The sequence below is a fragment of the Buteo buteo genome, chromosome 18 (assembly GCF_964188355.1).
Source record: "Buteo buteo chromosome 18, bButBut1.hap1.1, whole genome shotgun sequence".
Taxonomy (NCBI): domain Eukaryota; kingdom Metazoa; phylum Chordata; class Aves; order Accipitriformes; family Accipitridae; genus Buteo; species Buteo buteo.
The window spans coordinates 22,330,841-22,351,080 of NC_134188.1; the positions used below are offsets into that span (position 1 = coordinate 22,330,841).

Sequence of the window (20,240 nt, forward strand, 5' to 3'; positions counted from 1 at the left end):
AAAAAATATTTCACCAAGATGCTAATGATACCCAATACACAGCAGAAGTGTGGTAAGGAGAAAGTGGCAATACTTTATCAGAGTGAATCTTCTTGGTGGCATCTTCCATGTCAATGGGAAGTCAAAAAGAAAAAAAGAAGTGCAAGAAAGAAAAAAGTTTCTGTATCCTCAGTCATTTCTGAAACCACCATGCCACTTCCAGACTCATGTCTGTCTCGTGTGATAGATGTGATAGTGTCTCAAGACATATTAAGAGCATATTCATTCTCTTTTACTATTCTGCTTTAAGGAAAAAAGACAAATTATGCCTTGTGAAGAAGCCATTTGCTATAAAGTGTAAAAATGCTTTAATATTAATATTTTATAATAAAATTCATGACATATTTATAAACACTCTATCAAGCATTTACAACTGAACCACAGCTGAGAGCTTGGACCGGAATAAATAAGCAAGGACACAGCTAGTATGAAATATACATCTTAATTTTTATAATTGTGTGTGCTTTATTCTTTACACAAATGGAATGGATGCGCAGAGTATTTACACATAACAGGAGTGTAAGCTGGACAGGGTATTTTGTAAACTCCAGTTCAGATTCTGAGTACCCCACACTACAGCTGGACTGAGAAACATCCTGCTAAAGAGACGCGCGCCGGCCAGCGTGCCGGATGGAGCAGCCTGCTGAGTACAGGCTGCTGCACTCGGAAATTCGGACTGGCCAATTCAAATTTAGGAACACAAATCCAGAAATTAAAAGGTTGCTATCCCACTAAGAGCCAACAGTGTTGTCTTTTTTTTTTGTCTTTTTTTTTTTTTGCCTTTTTTTCCCCCAAAGATCTTGCCTAGGATGCTGGCTACCACCCATCCCCAGAAATGCTGTTTTACACCAGGGCAAGTTGCCTGCGCTATAGGTCAGGGCCAGACGGCGTAAGCTGCTGACACGGTGTGAGGGATGATGGGTCGTGTCTCACGCTCCTCACCCTAAAGACAGAGTCTCAAAAGGGCCAATGGGGTAGTGGTTCCTATTGCTCTTGGTGAGATGTCAGTGGGGCTGAAGCCTTCTGAAAACCCCTCCACAGCTTTTGGCCCACGGGGTGTCTTTTTGTTCAGCAATTTCACAGCACCTACCTCGAAAGGACCTTGGTCCATGACTTGGCCCTCTGGGTGCTACAGTAATATAAGCAGTAAATAATGATGGGAAGTGCTGAGCTGCTGTTTAATCATGTGGCCTTGGTGTTTTACAGTAATGCTAAAAACTAGGTGTAACGGGGAGGACGGATGTGTAACTTCAGGTGGTGTAAATGGGATGGACTCCACTGAAATCAGTGGAGTGACTGTGATGTACACCAGCTGAGGATCTAGGCTAGCTATATGCTGAATAGATTTTAGATGTTATTTGCTGTTAGCTTTGATGCTGATTTGTGCCCTAGAATGGGAACCTTTTTTTTTAACATAATGACGACGTCATTCTTACTTCTGAACTAATTGACAAGATGTCTGATTTTTAATGGAATTGGAAAATACATTTATTACACCAAGGCATGGGCCTGAGCACATGAATGCAGTTGCACACTGAACCGCATGCATAACATAGCAGACAAAATGTTCAAGAGAAAAAATGTTGAGATTAAAAGCTGTGAAGGATAAAAGACCACTTTCTGTGAACACGGCAGATATTATGGCTTTAAATCTGCAGCTTAAAAAGAAGATTGTGACTTTTTTCATTAACACTGTTTTTCCTACAAATAGCCTCATGTGTTGTCACTCACTGAATCCTCTGGTCAGGGATACAATTTGAAAAACAAAAAATAAAATATAAGAAAACCAAACCAAAAATACAATTTGACTGAGTGCTGATGAGCAAGTAACAGTGAAGGTGTAACACCAACAAATTCTCCATAGAAAACTAATATAAATAGGTAAGTGGACATTGTATAACTAGGACACTCTTGCTGGCTCGTAGTGGTTATTAGCTCAGGTTCCACACTGCTCTCCAGGATGAGGATTTGAAATTTCAGTGCAACGGAGAGATTTCTTATCCTTGACTTTCACAGGGTGGTTCCTAGGACCCTATCCACACCGGAGCATCAAACCATGCTAGCTACAAACACAATTACATCACAGAATATTTATCTAGAAACAGCCTTTACTACCAAAGAAATTACAAAGCGCTAGCATGGACAGGGTACCTCTGTAGGAAGGGGGAATTAAGCAAGAAAGAGGCTCTTTCACTGGTCGATGGTCAGACTAAGACCAGTAAAGAGTGCCGTTTCACTGAGCCCTGTTAGCAAGCTCTCAATGAGTCAGTGCATGGAAGATGTTTTGTGGCAAGGAGAAATAAATAGGTTGTAATATTGCACATCTGCACAAAGCTAGCAAGATGTCGTGATCATTCATGGGTGGACAAAAAGCTGTGATAATTTTGGTTCTGCTTAGACCCTACGGTGCTACACACTGTGCCAGAACATAAGAAATAGCACCAGGGGTGTGATCTGGCACTTTTCCTAAAGGGTCCAGCATTTGCATTTGTCTCATGTTTAGACGCTTGCAAGTCTTCTACATGGATAGAAAAGGAATCTGATTACGCTAAGGTGTGTTAGCACCAATATGGTCTCAGGCGCCAACTGCTGTGGGTTGTGAGTTTGGACTTTTTTTTTTTTGCACCAGCTGTAATTTTGCATGAATCTTATGTTTCTCTTCCTCCGCCCACTACCACCCAGTATGATCTGAACAGCTGCAATGCAAAAATGAACTGCAGCTCTGAGGATGCTGAAACATGAAACGCAAAACGTCAATGCACAAAACAAATGGGAGTACGAGTCCTAAGGGAAATAAGACCTCTTACTGCTTCTCTTGATGATTTGTTTTTAAATATATGTTTTATTTAAAAAAAAAAAAAAAAAGAAGTGCAATGGCAACTCTAAACTGGAAGCACAAACAGACAGGGAAAAATAAATAATGTTACTACAGTAACCAAGGACTGATGGAAAAATTGATTGTACTCAGCCATAGTGTTACTGTTCACCGTAAAGCACAGCACATGACAAAGCAAAACAGTTACTAGTAGGATAGTACCGTAAAAGGCTGCATGCTGAACTAAGAAACAAAGAAGCAGATGTGAGTGATTGCTTAAAAACAGAGCTGAAAATTAGAATGAAGTTCCTGCTTTAGGATACTTGGTTTTTCAGGTCTGGTGGGCTATTTCCCAACCTGGGGCAATAGTACTTTGCCAGCATGGAAAAATCCATGGCTTCCAAAGATCTGGGGTCATTCTGTGGATTTCTGCAGAATTATCCAAAATCGAAGCTTTCGTTCATGTATATTTTGTAAAAAAAAGTTTCTAGCCCTTCTGGTTGCAAAGCTTTTTTGGAGACTTAACTGAAACCCTTGTTTATAAATCTGCGCTGGCCAGGCAAGAAAAATAGTAGTAAAAGAAGTGTGAACTTCTCAAAGTTACCATAGTAGGGCAGTAAGTGAGGCCACTTCGGGGCCACTAAAATGCCCGTATTTTTAACCCTGTCACTGCTGGTGGCTATAATACAAACATCCAGCCAGTCGCGCTCTCCGCGGAGGTTGGCTGGATATACCTGTCAGCTTGACAGGGCGTAGAAATATAAGCTTCAAATAGACAAGTAGCTGAGGAGTCTATTTAGCATTTGCCCTTAAAACGTCCTTAAACATTAGGGCTGCTGTAGCCACCAGCTAATAAGCATTGGACTCCTGCGGTGCAGCAGGCAGGAGAGTGTGGGTTTTATAGAAAACTTGGTCCAGCAGCAGCAAAGGCAATTCAGTTTACTATCACGATATCTCTTGCAGTTGTCCCCTTGTGTGTCAGAGTGAAGAATGGCTTCGGTATACAAAGGAAGGGCAATGTGAAATGAGAAAAAAATACCTCCTTCTCCCCTTCCATGCACCCCAAACTGCAATTCCACAGACTTTCCCCAAATCCCTCACAAATGTCCATTGCCTCAGTTTTTGCTTTTAAGACCCTTGTTGACTGTGAAATGAATGAAGATACAAGTTAGTTGGTGTAGTTTCCTACAAAGAGAGGAAAGATCAAATGCTTTTGGTAATTCCTTTAAAGAAACAGGAAGAATCATAAAACATTTGGGGGTGAAGTATGACTCCCTCCAAGAGAGAAATTATTAACTGCATTCAAGCACTGACACTTTGCTTCTGAAAAATCACCCATTTCAATTTAAAGATGCATTATCCTTTTGCGTTCAGAAAAGGTCCTATAGGGCAGTCAGTTCAAGAGATCTTTCCACAGGAGTTCATCATGATTAAATAGAGGCAAGGGAGAGGATTAAATTGAGAGAAAAACAAGCTGACAACTACAATTTAAGGAATTATCTTGCTTGTCATTAATAATAGAGAATCTGTTCAGGAAAAGGGATAATGCAACTTGATGGTCCTCTTTACATTTTACAGTCGCACAAGGGTGTAAATATTTAATCTTTCACTTAATTAATCTTTACAAAATATCTCACAAAAACATTTTTACCTATAGAAATTAGTTTCTATACATCAATATATTTTTATTTTTATAAATTATTCCATCTTTAAGTGCCTTCTATCAATATAAATGATAAAATAGACAATCAAAAATTTTAAAGCTTTTCCCAGTTGTATCCCTCCTTGTCAACATAGGTGCTGTGAATCCTCATACATGTGTGTGTCCACATGGGAATGTGTTTGTGTGCATGTGTGTCTGATGTAAAATGCTTCCATCCTCTCCCACCCCCAAACTCCATTAAAATAAACTATATTGTTACTAGTTCCTGATGCAATAGTGTTTCCAAAGGGGAAAAAAGAAATGCTTGACTTGGTTTCAGAAATCAAAAGATGTGCATAGTTACCGAAGTCGAGGTGTACCAACTACAAATGTGCAATGACAAGCTTAGAATAGGATCCACCTCCCAGTCAAGTCAAAGAGCGTCCTACCAATGACTTCAGTAGGAAGTGGACCAAGTACTCTGAGCTTGATTTTGCAAGGTGCATGTGGCCCTGATCTAGCAAAACGTTTAAGCCCGTGCTTAGCTTTGAGCACATGAATAGTGCTACTGGAATTGATGGGACTGAACGGCACAGGGAAGGATCACAAATGACTCCAAGTCAACGGGCTACTCGTGTAGGAATTGGGGTCAAGTGCTGAGCGCCTTGCAGGATCAAGCCCTATATGAGGTTCAAGAGCTGGGAACTTCTCTTTAAAGCAATCAACACACTGAGCTCAGCCATTGAAATCGATCAAAATGTCCGCATGGGCACAGGAGGTGGCTAGCTCCCCTTGACAGAGGGTCTCCATGTCAGAAGTTTATGCCTACAACTGGTGCTCTGAGCACACAACAGATTTGCTTTATATGGTAGAAGTCTTTTTGTTCCTACCCTTTGACCCATCAGTGTCCTTCATGGCTTCAAACACTTTGTGTTGTACATTCATCAAAATTCACATTGACTGCAAAGAACATAAATGCAACAAAAACAGGAAAGCCTCCAAATAGTATATTATAGTTTTCTTCTAAATATTCTCCCGTCGTAATCAGAGGTGCAGTGGCTAATTTATAATTTTTCCTTTGAAGGAATCCAGATGAAAGGCCCAGATTGTTCTTCAATTACAAGTTTGCATTGATTATATATATCTTCTAAGCTATCTCCTTGGACAATAGCTGCAGTAAGAACATATCAATATTTCTTTTAATTGTTACATTCTACAGCATCCAGTATCAGATATTGATGAAATAAATGAGAAGGAATACTAGCACACTGTGATGTTCCAGTATCAGATATTGATGAAATAAATGAGAAGGAATACTAGCACACTCTGATATTGTTGATTATGGAAAAATCATACCCCTGCACATGGCAACTAAGTCGAAACCAATGGCACCTTCCCATGACAGAGACCCATCCCACTGCTTGTAGTGAGACGACTGAGCTAGGTTAGTTTAGAGAACAGCAGCTCTATCCCACAGGAGGGCAGCATGGTAGGCTCCCACTGTTGCAACTCAAGCTTTACATTTCATTTGATTTAGAAGCTACTTCAGCAGTGAGTAGCTGCAGATTTACAGCCTATTCTTTTCCTGACCTAGTTACAATAAACTCACTCTTGGCTGAAAAAGTTAACTAGAACAGGTCCAAAGTGACAGAAGATAAAGCAACTGTAACACAAAGCACAGTGTCTATACTCCTAAATTCCTTGCCCCACCCAGCAGAAATCTGGACCTGCAGTCCAGAGTATGTGCACTGTCAGCATGTGGAGGGGCAACTGGGGGCTTCTGAGTGTTATCCACAAATATCAGTCCCCTGAGTAGGGAGCTGCCTAAACCCATCCAAAGGAAATGCTGGGGCCCAGAGCAAGTCTTAAATCTTGCTCTTTTCCAGGTCAGGAAGAAGATGCCTTTCTCTTTCCCTCCCATGGTCTGTAGCTTGAGCTCTTGCCTTGAGGCTAGTGAGGAATTCTTTGCTCTGTACAAATGCAATGATGCAACATCTGTACTGATTTCATTAAAAGCAGTTTTGGGTCAGAGAGGGAATCAAATTCATACAAAACTATTCCTTCAGTGCATCAAAATTCCAAGGAGCTGAATGCCTCAACTGCCCTTCAGTTTCAGGGAAACATTAGTCCCAAGCCAGGAGTCCTTACTGTGGGCACTCTATACTGATATGCAGCCTCGGCCAGAGACAGAGCTGATCCAGTTGTTTTGCAATAAAAGACTATCTCTTGGGAAAAAAAATTGTTTTTAATAAAAACATACCTGTAAAATATTCTCCAAATTCTTGTTCTAATTTAATTGCTCGATCATAGGTTTTCTTCGCTTGCTCCTCTGTAAGACGTTTATTCATTTCCCTAGAAACACACATGAAGTCATCGAAAAGTTTAGATTCTTGATGGAACAACTTTCTAAAAGATCCGTTCAACTGAATCACAGATGGATTGAGATCAGTACAAGAATCAAGCGATGAAATTCTTCTGCCAGTTCACGGGCAGTTTCAGGATTTTAAATTTAATTTCATTCTTATGTAGTATAAACATATATTTCCAGACTTTCCCATTTCTCCGCTAAATTTTTATTTTGGGTTCACTAGCCTACGTTCCCAAACAAAATACGAGGCCCAAATCTGGTAACTGCTAACTGAGATGGACTGGTGGCATCAGGAACCCACGGGTAAATCTGGGAGCCAGGAGGTCTCAAGGTCTGAGCACTCAGAGCTCTCCTGCTTCCAGAGCTTAAGCTCCTTCAGGAACCTCTCTATCTCCCAGGCCCACAGCTGGCTGTCTCAGCTGAATAAGGTTGTCCAAAATGCTGAAATGGAAGCTGGGTTTTCACTGAGGCTGGGCCTGTGGAAGTGAAATCATGATTAAAGGCAGGATTCAGCACACTGACACTCCTGACCCTGTAGAAGGAATCCCAGAGTCATTGTAAACCCTGTAGGGAAGCCCCAGAAGGACCCAGCATGTCTTCCAGGGAGAATTTTTGGTTCAGGTGGGGGCATGAGTTCCAGATATCATGAGAAATCAGACTGAGTCTTTCCGGCCGGAAGAGTTAAGATGAGTTATTTATTTATGTTCTCTGTTCCACTCCTTTCTGATTAACTAGAGAGATTCCTAGTCAAGTGTGTTTTGTAGATTCTAAAACGTACAGGGTACCAATAAATGTAAAAACATAGACAGTGTCAGTAACATTCTGTTATTTCCAATGTTTTGTTATTTGATGGAGCATATCTGTTTCAACAGAGGCATTATTTAATAACTTTAAGAAATGAGTTGTCTTGCCCATCCATGCTCAGCTGTACACTTGCAAAGAATCAATCATGGAATCACAGAATGGTTTGAGTTAGAAGGGATATTAAAGATCATTCAGTTCCAACCCCCCTGCCATGGGCAGGGACACCTTCCACTAGACCAGGTTGCTCAAAGCCCCATCCAACCTGGCCTTGAACACTGCCAGGGATGGGGCAGCCACAACCTCTCCGGGCAACCTGTGCCAGTGCCTCACCACCCTCACAGTGAAGAACTTCCTTACATCTAATCTAAATCTACCCTTTTTCAGTTTAAAGCCATTACCCCTTGTCCTATTGCCAAATGCCCTTGTAAAAAGTCCCTCCCTGTCTTTCCTGGAGGTCCCCTCTAGGTACTGGAAGGCTGCTACAAGGTCTCCCTGGAGCCTTCTCTTCTCCAGGCTGAACAACCCCAACTCTCTCAGCCTGTCTTCATAGGAGAGGTGCTCCAGCCCTCTGATCATCTCCGTGGCCCTGCTCTGGACCTGCTCCAACAGGTCCATGTCCTTCTTATGTTGGGGGACCCTCAGCTGAAGGTACTACTCCAGGTGGGGTTTCAGGAGAACGGAGTAGAGGGGCAGAATCCCCTCCCTCGACCTGCTGGCCACACTGCTTTTGATGCAGCCCAGGACATGGTTGACTTTCTGGGCTGCGAGCACACGTTGCCAGCTCATATTCAGTTTTTCATCCAGCAATACCCCCAAGTCCTTCTCCTCAGGGCTGCTCTCAATCCACTCATCACCCAGCCTGTATCTGTGCTTGGGATTGCCCCGACCCATGTGCAGGACCTTGCACTTGGCCTCATTGAACTTCATGAGGTTCACACAGCCCCACCTCTCAAGCCTGTCCAGGTCCCTCTGGATGGCATCCCTTCCCTCCAGCGTGTCAACTCGTTCTCATTCACTGCCCTACACATATATGCCTCCAGATATCCAAGTTCACTAGCAATAATAGAGTTTGCTTGTTCTAGCATTTTTTCACTGCATGGATTTGTTTTTCTTAAAACATGATGGAAATTTTCTGAGGCAACTAGGAAAGCAAGAGAAGGGAGCACCTTGTGTTCTACATAAATCTGATCTAATGCCTTGCACTGAATCGTATGATTATGTGGTAATGGACTGTGTACTGTATGACATGGGTGATGCATGTAGGAATTTATGCGCATGATGGTGCATTAAAAAATGATCTATGAAGTGCACAACAGTATGAACTTGCTACAGCTAACTCCTTCCTGGCTTCTGAAAAACACCCTCTAAGGTATCCAGGATGCAAAAAGGTATTTCTAGAAATGACTTAAAGCTGTCTATCTATATGTAACTAACCATATAGCTGGGAACACTGCTTAGAAAAATCTCTCTGGCAGTACCAATGCAATGCAGAAAGCAGGTTTATAAAATGAAGGATAAGAAAGATTTCTTTATATAATTTATGACAGTTATTTGTGGATTATATAAATAGGTTTAATATGTGCCAATCTGTGTCATGCTGCTAAATTTGTAATACTACTAATTCTATTTATTAGAAAGATTGCTATCTAATTGAGTTCAGGTGGGCTTCTCATCAGCTATGCCTACTTGAACATATCTTTCGGTGACTGAACCAAAACTCTGTCTTGAAGTGGGACATACCATTGCAAATTCTTATGCAAATTAACATTTTCATCTTAAGGACACTCAGCCAATATTCTAGTGCTAACAACATCCTCCTCCTTCCAGATCTATTTCTGGTAAATTTCTGAGAAGTCTTCCTCAAGATCTTTGAATATCAGAGGAGAAAATACAAATGAAAACATAAACAAGCACTTAAAATAGTAAGTACTTTGAAATAAGCAGAAATTTGCATTACATATTCAGATTGTAGATTTGCCTGGGGTATAAAACTGTGCTAGTTGTATCCATGCCTCTGCCCATCCTGTGCCTTCTGGAGACAGGATGGAGAAGGGGGAGGACGATGATGTCCATTTTTCATGATGAATTAAAAGTGCTGTCAAACCATAGTCACTTCTAATTTTTTTCTTTCCTAGCCAGGCACCTGCACAGCTGGTGAATTCAAAATGCTTGCAAAGAGCTGTCCCTCCAGGCACATTTTCCAGGGTTTTCCTCCTCTCCCAGTGAAGAGCTCACCCAGGCAGGCTCTTCATTATTTCCAGCTCTCATCCCCATGATCCCACCACTGTCCTCCTTCTTCTAGAGAGAGAGAGAGGCCAATCGAGAGGTACCGATGGGGATGCTGCTGGGATTAAACCTGTGAGGTGGAGTCACGTAGAGGTGGGGAAGGAAGGAAGGAAAGAAGGAAGAAGGAAGGACGGAAGGAAGGAAGGAAGGGCAGGATGACAGAGCATTTTTTTTTTGTTACAGCAATTTGATTGCTAGGACTGAATTTAATTGAAGAAAGCAGGATCAGGAGACATCCAGCTCAGGCCGTGTGTTCTGGTTGCTTTTACAGCCAACAGCCCCTTATGGTCTTCCACTGCTGTGGTCATTAGTGTTAGTAAGGTATTTCCAGAGAACCAGTGATAACCAAGTTTCAAGTGCAGGTGCAAGCTTAATTTATGCTCCCTTTGCTGTCAGATGAGTGCAAAGGAGCATATATGTAAATGAGAATTAGACTTCAACTTTAAGTGCTGGTTTTGCTGCAAGTTAAATCCTTTGACTTTGTTTCTCTGCATCTTCTGATGAGCAATTTTTTGTCTTTTGTGGTTTTACTTTGCTATTACACTAACTTTCAACTCACCTGTATGAACAGGAGTAATAGTTATGGCAGATAAACCTATAATTTTTGTGTTGTAGTAGTTACATACATAAAAAAGACCAAGAGAGCAGTTACATTATGCTGTCATAAAAATGTCCTCTTTCTGTTCCCATGGAGCACTGGTTTACCATGTTAAACTTCTTCATACTAAAATAATAGTATGTATTGGAAAGGGGTTATATCGGTTCATCTATGCACACTCTACAACTCACTACTGCTTACATCAGAGTATTTATTTGTTTAGTCAGACCCTGAGTGATTTAGCTACATTGCTATATAAAATAAATGATTCTTACAAGCAAGGGGCTCAGAATTATGTCATTATTCTCAAGACAATTCTTTAAAAAGAACAATACTGTTTATATCAAGAGTTCTCATTTCTGTTAGAAAATTTTGAGTGCTGTTTGATAAGATAAATACACATTAGATAGATTAATTAGATAAAAAGATTACTTGTGGAGAGCAGGCTGCAGGGGATAAACTAATTTAGAATGCCTGAATTAATTATGTTTTTCTCTTTTTTTTTTTTCAGAAGTTGTATTGTGGTTACATAATTAATTTATATAGGCCATATTAGTGAAAAAAATCCCAAACTAGTACTGATATATAAGGAAAAGTTTGGATTTCTAATAAAGGGTGTCTTCCACAGAGTATTTGCAGAACAAGGAATTCAGAGTGATATAGGGGATTTCACTTTGTTTGTCCCTACCATACTGTCAACAGGTTTAGATTTGGAGACTGAAGAATAACTTACTTTTGATTCATATCAGTAAGGAAAATTCTGCTAGTTCTGCATAACTTATTTTGTCCTAAGTGAAATATTAGCATTGCTGTAGTTTAATAACAGGATGATTGTCATGATATTTTGCATCTTCATAACACTTTTCAGTCAATCTGTTCAAGGATCCGCTGTTCTTACATCAAATCAATGAAGCTGTTATGTTATTGCCACATTTTTGGTTCTGCCTAATGTATTTTTCAAAGTAAGGGCCACTTTTATTTACTTTTTTTTTTTTAATCACTCCAGATGCGATGCCAGCATTAAACAAATAATGGAAATATTTTATGGATGAGAAAACTGTAGGTTAAGATCTATCTTAAACCAATCAGTGCAGAAGGTAGGCTATCAGACTACCCTTCACCTTCTATACAGCAACATAATGAGAATATAAGTGAATTGTAGGGCTGGAAGAAACATCAAGAAGTCACCCAACCCAAGATGGCTTTGGTCAGGATGGGGCTGTGCAAGTACCACCTACTGTGCCTCATTCCCTGTAATGTAGCTGGACATGCAACAACCTTATCACCAAAAGGCAGGGCCAGGGAGGATGCACGTTCCTGGGATGGGGCATGTTAACATTCTCCAGCTCTGTCACCCAACGGTGGTGGGCACACCGTTACCGTAACCAGATATCTGTCACAGGAGGGGGGATGCCTAGATTTTAGCTGTGTAACAGATACCCATGGCATCACCTGGCATTTGCAGAGCCTTTGGTGAGGGGAAGGCACAGAGTTCAAAATTTTACCCCTATCACAGCATATTAAGCTGATAACTCTTGCATTACCTGAAGCGTACATGGAAAACAATTGATCACAATGTGTTTTATCCTGAGCTTTAACCGGCATGAAGATCACTTCCATATTTCCTCCTCAGCCTTCTCTCCTTGACACTAGATAACCCCTGTTCCTCCTCCACGTCTAGGGTGGAACCCAGCACCAGATCAGTGCTCCAGCTGAGGCCTCATCCATACCCAGTACAACAAAATGACTGTCTATTGTGTCCTTACACAACACTGATATTAATACAGCCCACAGTGGCAGTTTCTTTTTTTGCAACCGCATTACCCATCCATTCATATTCCTGTGTGATCCATCCCAACCACCAGATGCTTTTCTGCAGTGCTATAGCTTAATTATTCCCTGCTTGTGCTCACGCATTTAATTTTCTCTCCTTTGTGCTGAATTTCATCTTACCGATTTTACATTGATGTGCTGGTTTTGGCTGGGATAGAGTTAATTTTCTTCACAGTAGCTAGTATGGGGCTATGGTTTGGATTTGGGCTGAGAACAGTGTTAACACAGAGATGTTTTTGGAGTTGGGGGGGACACAGCTGGGACAGCTGACCCCAGCTGACCCAAGGGATATCCCAGACCATGGGACGTCATGGTCGGCAGATAAAGCTGGGGAAGAAGAAGGAAGGGGGGACGTTGGGAGTGATGGCGTTTGTCTTCCCAAGTCCCCGTTAGGTGTGATGGAGCCCTGCTGTCCTGGGGATGGCTGAACTCCTGCCTGCCCATGGGAACTGGGGAATGGATTCCTGATTTTGCTTTGCTTGTGTGCACGGCTTTTGCTTTACCTATTAAACTGTCTTTATCTCAGCCCACGAGTTTCTCACTTTTACTCTTCCAATTCTCTCCCCCATCCCAACATGGGGGAGAGCGTGAGTGAGCAGCTCTGTGGGGCTTAGTTACTGGCTGGGGTTAAACCATGACAACTGAGTTTTAATCTTATCCTCTAAAGTACTTGCCAGCTCAGCCTCGAGTTATTCACAAACTTTGCAAAAGTATTGCCCAATTCATCATTCAAGTAATTCATGGAAATAACAAGTAGTCCCAAATAGGGACACAGCTCAGGAAATATTCTGCTACTGAGAATGTCCCAGGGAGCCAGAATAAAAATCAAGATGCAATACAATTACTGATATCCATCTCATGAAAGAAGGAAATAAGATTGATTTGATTTTCTCTTGATGCACATACATTGGCTGCCTCTTAGAACCTTTTTACCCTCTCAGTTATTATACTTGAGTTGTTTAACTGTTCCCTAGATCCCAGTGTTTTTCTGAGTATTGAAATTAGGTTGCCTGGTGACAACATGAAGTTGGTGCCTTTTCTTTCCTTCTTTAAGGGTTACGTTTGTCCCTCTCCAGTCCTGTGGATCTTTGCCTATCCTCTTACAGACCTTCAAGGAAATGAAGGGCTGACCAAGAGGCACACCCTGCAAATCTGACACAGGTTTACCCTCTGGTTCGCCCCTGTGACCAGACCCTACACCCCAAGAGCAGCCAAGGCTGGATGGGACAAGCCGTGCCGCATGAGTCCTTGGTGAACTTGCTGCACAGGTTGGAACAAGTACACCAAGCACTGGCAGGGAGTCCTTCACGGTCCAGCACGTAAGCCCACATGTCCCACTGTGAACAGTTCAAAGGCAGCTTTGACTTGTTCCTTGAGATGTGGGGATACCGTGGGTGGCAGGCAGGGAGAGCAAGTCACCACTGTTCTCACTTCCTTTTGTTATTACTGATTTTAGGGGAGAGGCAAAATGTAGATTCAAGACCTGTGTCGTGCCACCTGAGACTGTACCCTGAAAATAAAACGCTTGAAGGAATTTATACTTACATCAGAGGCTCCCATGACTTAGGCTTAATGAAGATAGCGATGGGATAGAGTTGTGCAACTTGTAGTCGTTTGATAGCATTTCCTGACACATCGAGTATACAGTGCTTGCCCTGTTGGAAACAGATGAGGATGTGTTTGTTTTTGCAGAGTTTGCTGCAGATCAGCCAAAAGACGGGAAGCGATTCCGCAACGCAGTGCCCTGGAATGGGGCCATTGCTGGCACACCAGGGAACAGGGACCCCAGGGCATGCGCTCCACTCCTCTGCGCTCTTTCGTTTGCTTTGGTGCTAATATAAAATAGCCACTGCAGATATGGGAACAAACTTGGTTTTTATTTTTACTGGGATGAACTTTGCAAGGGGGAGAGGATTTTCTTCAGAGATGAGGAAAATGAATTCATAAAAGTAATAGGATGTCTACATTTTTACTGGTTAATTCAGTTCTTGTTTGTGTCAAAGACTCCTTATGTCACCCGAGGCAAGTAATTTAATCTTTCTGTGCTTCATCCTTTTGCCTCTGTGAAAGTGAGATAAGTTTATTTACCTGTCTTACAGAGGGAAGAGGGAAGGATGTTTTGGGGCATACCTGAGGCGCTGTGTTAGTTTCCTGAATTGATGGCACTACATCCAGGTACAGAAAGTGCCAAGGATGTTGTCATTCAAAGTCAGAGACTCCACTTATGGTGTCATTATAAAGCCTATAAGGATTAGCATGCTGTTTTGCAGATATTTTGTATTTTTGGCAGAAGAGTCATGTCTGAGATACAGTGTGGAAACAAAACAGGTCATGTTGCATGGTCAATAAAACCATTGTCAACCTACCCTTTCTGCCACGAATCTCACAGACTGGACACTAGTTCCATATAAATTATCATTGTACTGCCCAGCTTCTATAAATTTGTGCTCTTGGATATCTTTTTCCATTTGTTCTCTTGAAATGACAAAATGATAATCTCTCCCATCCACTTCATAGTCACGCTTTGGCCGTGTGGTATCTGCATGAAACAAAAGACAGAAGATCAAGAAGTCTGTAAAAACATTTCATGCAAAAAATGCTGCAATTATGGTTCGCTCAGTGGACAATGCTGGGTCTGCTGTAAGTGGAGGTGCCTCACACCTGGGAGCAGATCCTTGGCTACTACATACTGTTTTCAATGGAGTTATGACAATAAAGCTGTCTTTTCAAAGTAATGCCTTCTGATGTTTACTTCCAATCAATACCAGAATTCCACTTTTTTCGGCAGGATCACACACAAACCCCAAATACAAAATGCATTCCAGATTGTAAAACTAATCCTATTACAGTGATAAAATGAATCACAATCTCATCAATTTAATGTAGTCTTAATTATAAGGCTGTTTCTGATCTCATCTCTAGCAGTTTTAAGCTGGTGTATTTGCAGAGACAACAGTTTAAAATGAAGTAAGAGTGCAATCAGGGTCTGAAATAAACACTCAGCAAGCTCTAATGATCCAAGATATAAACATTCTGCTTAATTCAGGGTCCAATATTGCTTTCAGATTAGACAGTCTAGACCTCTGACAAATCACAGATTTCTCCATATTTTTATTGATGGATGCTGTGCAATTGAGTTGAAACATTTTACATTTCACCAGTATTTCAAACTTTTATCTTATTTAAGAAACCACAGATTAATTGATGAGTAAATTGAGTTAGTGGCTAGAAGGCTCCTTTTTTAAAAAGATGCTACAGCTTTTGAGACAATTCTTCTGAGAAATTCTTTCCAGACTTTCACAATCTTTTTTTCTGTTTGTTCCTTTCCCCTTTTTTGTCCAATGGAAAAATGGCTTTTGAGAAACTCAATTACAAATAGTTCACGGATGCTGCATTCACAGCAATTCACTTAATGTGTGGCACCAAGCGCTACAGTTCACATAGCTGCAGTGAAGGAGTACAATCATACTTACGTGGTACACATGACCCAAACTTATCAGGGAATTCAGATATCAAATCATCGTTGATCCGATCTTTCATAGGACCCAGAATAATAACCGGCCTGGTGTAATTAACTGAACAACAAAAAGAAAGGCACAGTTTGATAATCTTACTGGCAATAACAGTAAATCTTCCCAAAGATGCATTAACCAGAGTTGTTGCCTTTCTGTATGAAGTGAAAACTTAGGTGTACATTTTATTGATGAATAGTTTATTTATTGACATGGATAAGGAAAAAGGAACGAGTACCACTCATTCTGCAGAGCTCTGTGATGGTGCATGAACATGTAGTCAAACGACTATGTGGAAGTGTATATATTTGCTATTGCTCAATAAGGTCACTCTCAAACGCTTGCAGAAGGACTCTCTCATGAGGCATGGAAAGGATATGATAGGATTTTTTTTTCTCCTCACTTAAATGAGTGCATCCCCCATTAAATCAGGTGGGTGCGCTCTCATTTTCAGTTGTCTTCCCATAGGTTCATCTACCCTGCTTAGAGGCACATATCACATTCGAAGGAAAATAATAAAGGCTTCCCATGTAACAATATTGCAGTAAATCTAGAAAATCTGCATCAGTATTTTGTAGACTGATGAACATATTTATTAGTAAAGGCCATGAGAGGGTACTGGGGAGAGTCCTGAGAATGTTAGGAAGTGGGGGCTAGCAAGGGAGACCCTTACATCATTTCTTTTGTATGCGATAGACCGAGTGGTCAAGAAAAAGGAGCCACAGAGAATCTGGTGCTGGTACAGCAAGGCTTACTGCTCTGCTGGCCCCCAAAATGTGAAATGAAAAATATAAGGAACAGTGACAGAACAGCAGATGAGACTTACTTTCCTGTCTGGTGACAGGTTCATAAGAAAGGATGCAGTCTTCTTGGCCTCCTGACGAGAGAAGAAAGAGAAGAGATTGAAGCTGACAAGCAACACGTCAAGTACTAAAGCTTGATAAAATGCTTCACATAGAGACAGATTGGGTTCAACACTTCTCTCTGGTAATACTCTCATCTGAACCATTCCAAAGTCCCTCATAACTTTAAAGTGTGGAGACCACATTTTTCCTTCCCCTTCCTCCCCTGCCACATGTTTCAATTCTCTTGGCTGAAATTGGGCTTTTTCAATGATGGGCAATAAGACTTCATTTATTGATTTGATAGCAAGGCTGTTTCCAAGGATAGTGCAGAAATTTAAGATGCAATTCTTTCACTTCTCCTATTGTTAAGGCTCTAACATGCTGCTGCAGGGCAAATCCACAGGCTACCTAAATTGAACAATTTTTATCCTCAGAATATACGCATTTTGGTTGATCGTCCTTCTGTGCATAACCTCCATAGTCTAGTTTATTCACAGCCTGACGTCTAGCTCTGAGCTATTTTCTGACCCTTATCCTTTCCCTGAACACAAATCTCACAGCATCATATTTTAAACACTTATGCTCCCTCCACTCCTGTTAGGACAGTGCTCCTCATGGTGACATTTAAAAAACAGAGAAATTTGCCATGAGAAACAAATGGCACTATATGGACCATGACTTGGGTGCAGGTGTGCAGCCCCAATGCATCACTGTCCTCTTCTCTACGAGAGTGCAAGAGGAGAGAGGGGAGGGTTCTTCAATCTACTGCATGAATAATTCCTGGACATTTCTCTTTTTTTAGGTCACTGTCACATACATGGTACCACATAAGGGCTCTGGTACATTCTAAATATGACTTAGGCTTAGCAAAGTTTAAAATTATGATTTTATTTTTACTCGGTTCAGGGCTTGTCTCTGCGAAGATCCACAGATGGGATTTTGCAACTAATTTAGATACTACAGAAGAAAGAGTGCCATAAGGAGTACCAGGGCTTTGTAAAATAGACAGGATTGCCTTCATTTCATCTGCTTGCATGCACATGAGCCTGTGCTACATTATTCTGGTGGGCTCCTGCCAAACCAAAGCGTGCACATACAGGGGAAAAGCGCTGCCTGACACCTGATGGATGATATAGGTAGGATTTAGAAGGGGCTACACCTCACCTTGAAGTAGTCTGACTGCTATCTGAGTCACTCTTGAGGCTCCATTAACTATATTAACAAGATTTGTATTGGATGCAATGCCTAGCTCCCAAGTAGGTACAAAACTTTTTGTGGTTTAGTCTTAAGCTGACTCCCATCTCATGAATCTAATATGTTGATAGGTATTTTTTGTGAAATATTATCTAGACACTTGTGAGAAATGTGTAAGAAAGCTTTTCAAGTAAAAATAATGTTGTAATTAAGGACAATGACAGAAAAAGCAAATTAAAAAATGTACTGATGTGTTAGGAGAGAGGGACCAACTCCAACCTAGCAATGGTGCTGAAGCAGCAAAGGAGAAAACATAATTTTTAATAAAAGGAAGAAATTAGACAGCTTTTGAGGACAAGGCAACATAACATATGAGGAGTGTGGATAATGGATTTTCTTCTCTATTTGCAAATGTTTGATACTGTAATCACTTGCTTAACTTTGGCTTTTTGCAAAGTTAAAACCCTAGAATTATTGTTACACTAGGTTTCATGCATCAGGTGTATTATTTTCTTTGGGAATTCTAGGGCTGATATCAAACTCAGGATGTCCCATTTCCCTGGAGATGAAACAATTCACTCTCCAGGCTGGACGAGCGTGCTCCTGCACTGCCTGCCCTCCAGAGCCAAGGCCATCTATGCTTTTCAACAGCCCGACAAAGTCGACCTTGGGGTGGGCGATGAAGCCATCATGTACTAGGCAGAGGGAAGGCAGCCTGTTTGTACGAATAGACTCTTAAACTTGAAAATACTTGTTTCAGTGGCATACAGAGCTGCAGAAGGGGATTCATTTCAGCTAATTTCAGAAGCCTGTGTTGTGAGTGCTTATGTCTGAGCTGGTCCCTAGGTACGTTTTAGAGTCAAGAGGTGCCTACAAATAGGCAAGTGCTTATTCTAAGACATGAGTCATCTGACCTATTTTAGATGTCTACTTTGGAATGAGAGAAAAAGTCAGAAGGGTGTGTTTGTCTCCATTGTCCCATAACGGCATTTAAACAGCAAGGTCAGATGCAGACATCTGCATTTAAACAGTAGAATCCCATGGGACTGACTGTGAGGAGCAACTGAAGGAAAATAACCAGTAATTCTGACACTATTGTTTAAAAATTTCTCTGTGGGCTAATATTTGGCTTTGGCACAGAATTATAACCAGCACAAATAAGCCAGTACAGATTTTACCTTCTGTTTTGCCCAGTCTCTGGCAGACATGTCCACACGCTAAAGCTGTCGTTACATCCACGCTATCAGTAGGGTATGGGCTATGGAGACAAACCAGCCTGTTGTTTCACAAGAGTCTTGTGAAACTGGTGTCCTGGTTTCGGCTGGGATAGGGTTAATTTTCTTTCTAGTAGGTGGTATGGTGTTCTGTTTTGGATTCAGTGTGAGAAGAATGTTGATAACACACTGATGTTTTCAGTTGGTGCTAAGTAGTGTTTAGTCTCAAGTCAAGGATTTTTCAGCTTCTGATGCCCAGCCAGCAAGAAGGCTGGAGGGGCACAAGAAGTTGGGAGGGGACACAGCCAGGGCAGCTGACCCCAACTGGCCAAAGGGGTATTCCATACCGTGTGACATCATGCCCAGTATATAAACTGGGGGAAGTTGGCCTGGGAGGGGGGAATCACTGCTCGGGAACTGACTGGGCATCGGTCGGCAAGTGGTGAGCAATTGCATTGTGCATCACTTGTTTTGTATATTCCAATCCTTTTATTATTATTCTCATTTTATTATTGTTACTATTATCATTATGAGTTTCTTCCTTTCTGTTCTATTAAACTGTTCTTATCTTAACCCACAAGTTTAACTTTTTTTTTTTTTTCTGATTCTCTCCCCCATCCCACTGGGTGTGGGGGAGTGGGTGAGCGGCTGCGTGGTGCTTAGTTGCTGGCTGGCGTTAAACCACAACAACTGGCCAGACTGAAAGCAAAGAAAAAACTCCAGCCCCCTCAAACTGTGCTGAAGCTTAAGCCATTGGAAAGGGTTGCAGCAAGGCGAAACGTTGAGGTTGGCTGTGATACATAGGGACTTAAAGATAGACATCTTCCTGATGCTGAGTTTCAGACTCAACATGGAGTGCAAGTGTTGAGGAAAGCTGCACCATTTCCACTATTTTACTTTTCTGGAAAAAGGGCTCAGGAAGCTCAAGTTTCTATGTGAATAAAAGCCTTGCAAGTACTGTCCAGACAAAATCCTGTAATTCCTCAAAGGCTAATATGCATGTCAACTGTACCAGATGGTATTCTTTAATGATCTCTACTCAGTCAGTACTGCATGGTTTTGAAGTAGTCCATAAAGTATTAAGTATAAT

The 20,240-nt window shown here is 41.4% G+C and overlaps 1 protein-coding gene across 2 annotated transcripts in view; it reads right to left on the reverse strand.

Moving 5' to 3' along the window:
- Nucleotides 1-385: 385 nt before the first annotated feature.
- DLG2 (discs large MAGUK scaffold protein 2) overlaps nucleotides 386-20,240 on the reverse strand; it is a 1,017,318-nt gene continuing 997,463 nt past the window's right edge. For both annotated transcript variants that reach the window (XM_075050147.1, XM_075050146.1), the window contains 6 exons: nucleotides 16,724-16,774; nucleotides 15,859-15,960; nucleotides 14,752-14,924; nucleotides 13,931-14,040; nucleotides 6,757-6,848; nucleotides 386-5,667 (listed from right to left, as the gene is read on the reverse strand). In XM_075050147.1, coding sequence (XP_074906248.1) covers nucleotides 5,561-5,667; nucleotides 6,757-6,848; nucleotides 13,931-14,040; nucleotides 14,752-14,924; nucleotides 15,859-15,960; nucleotides 16,724-16,774 — 635 coding nt within the window. In that variant the 3' untranslated portion in view covers nucleotides 386-5,560. The remainder of the gene's footprint in view (nucleotides 5,668-6,756; nucleotides 6,849-13,930; nucleotides 14,041-14,751; nucleotides 14,925-15,858; nucleotides 15,961-16,723; nucleotides 16,775-20,240) is intronic.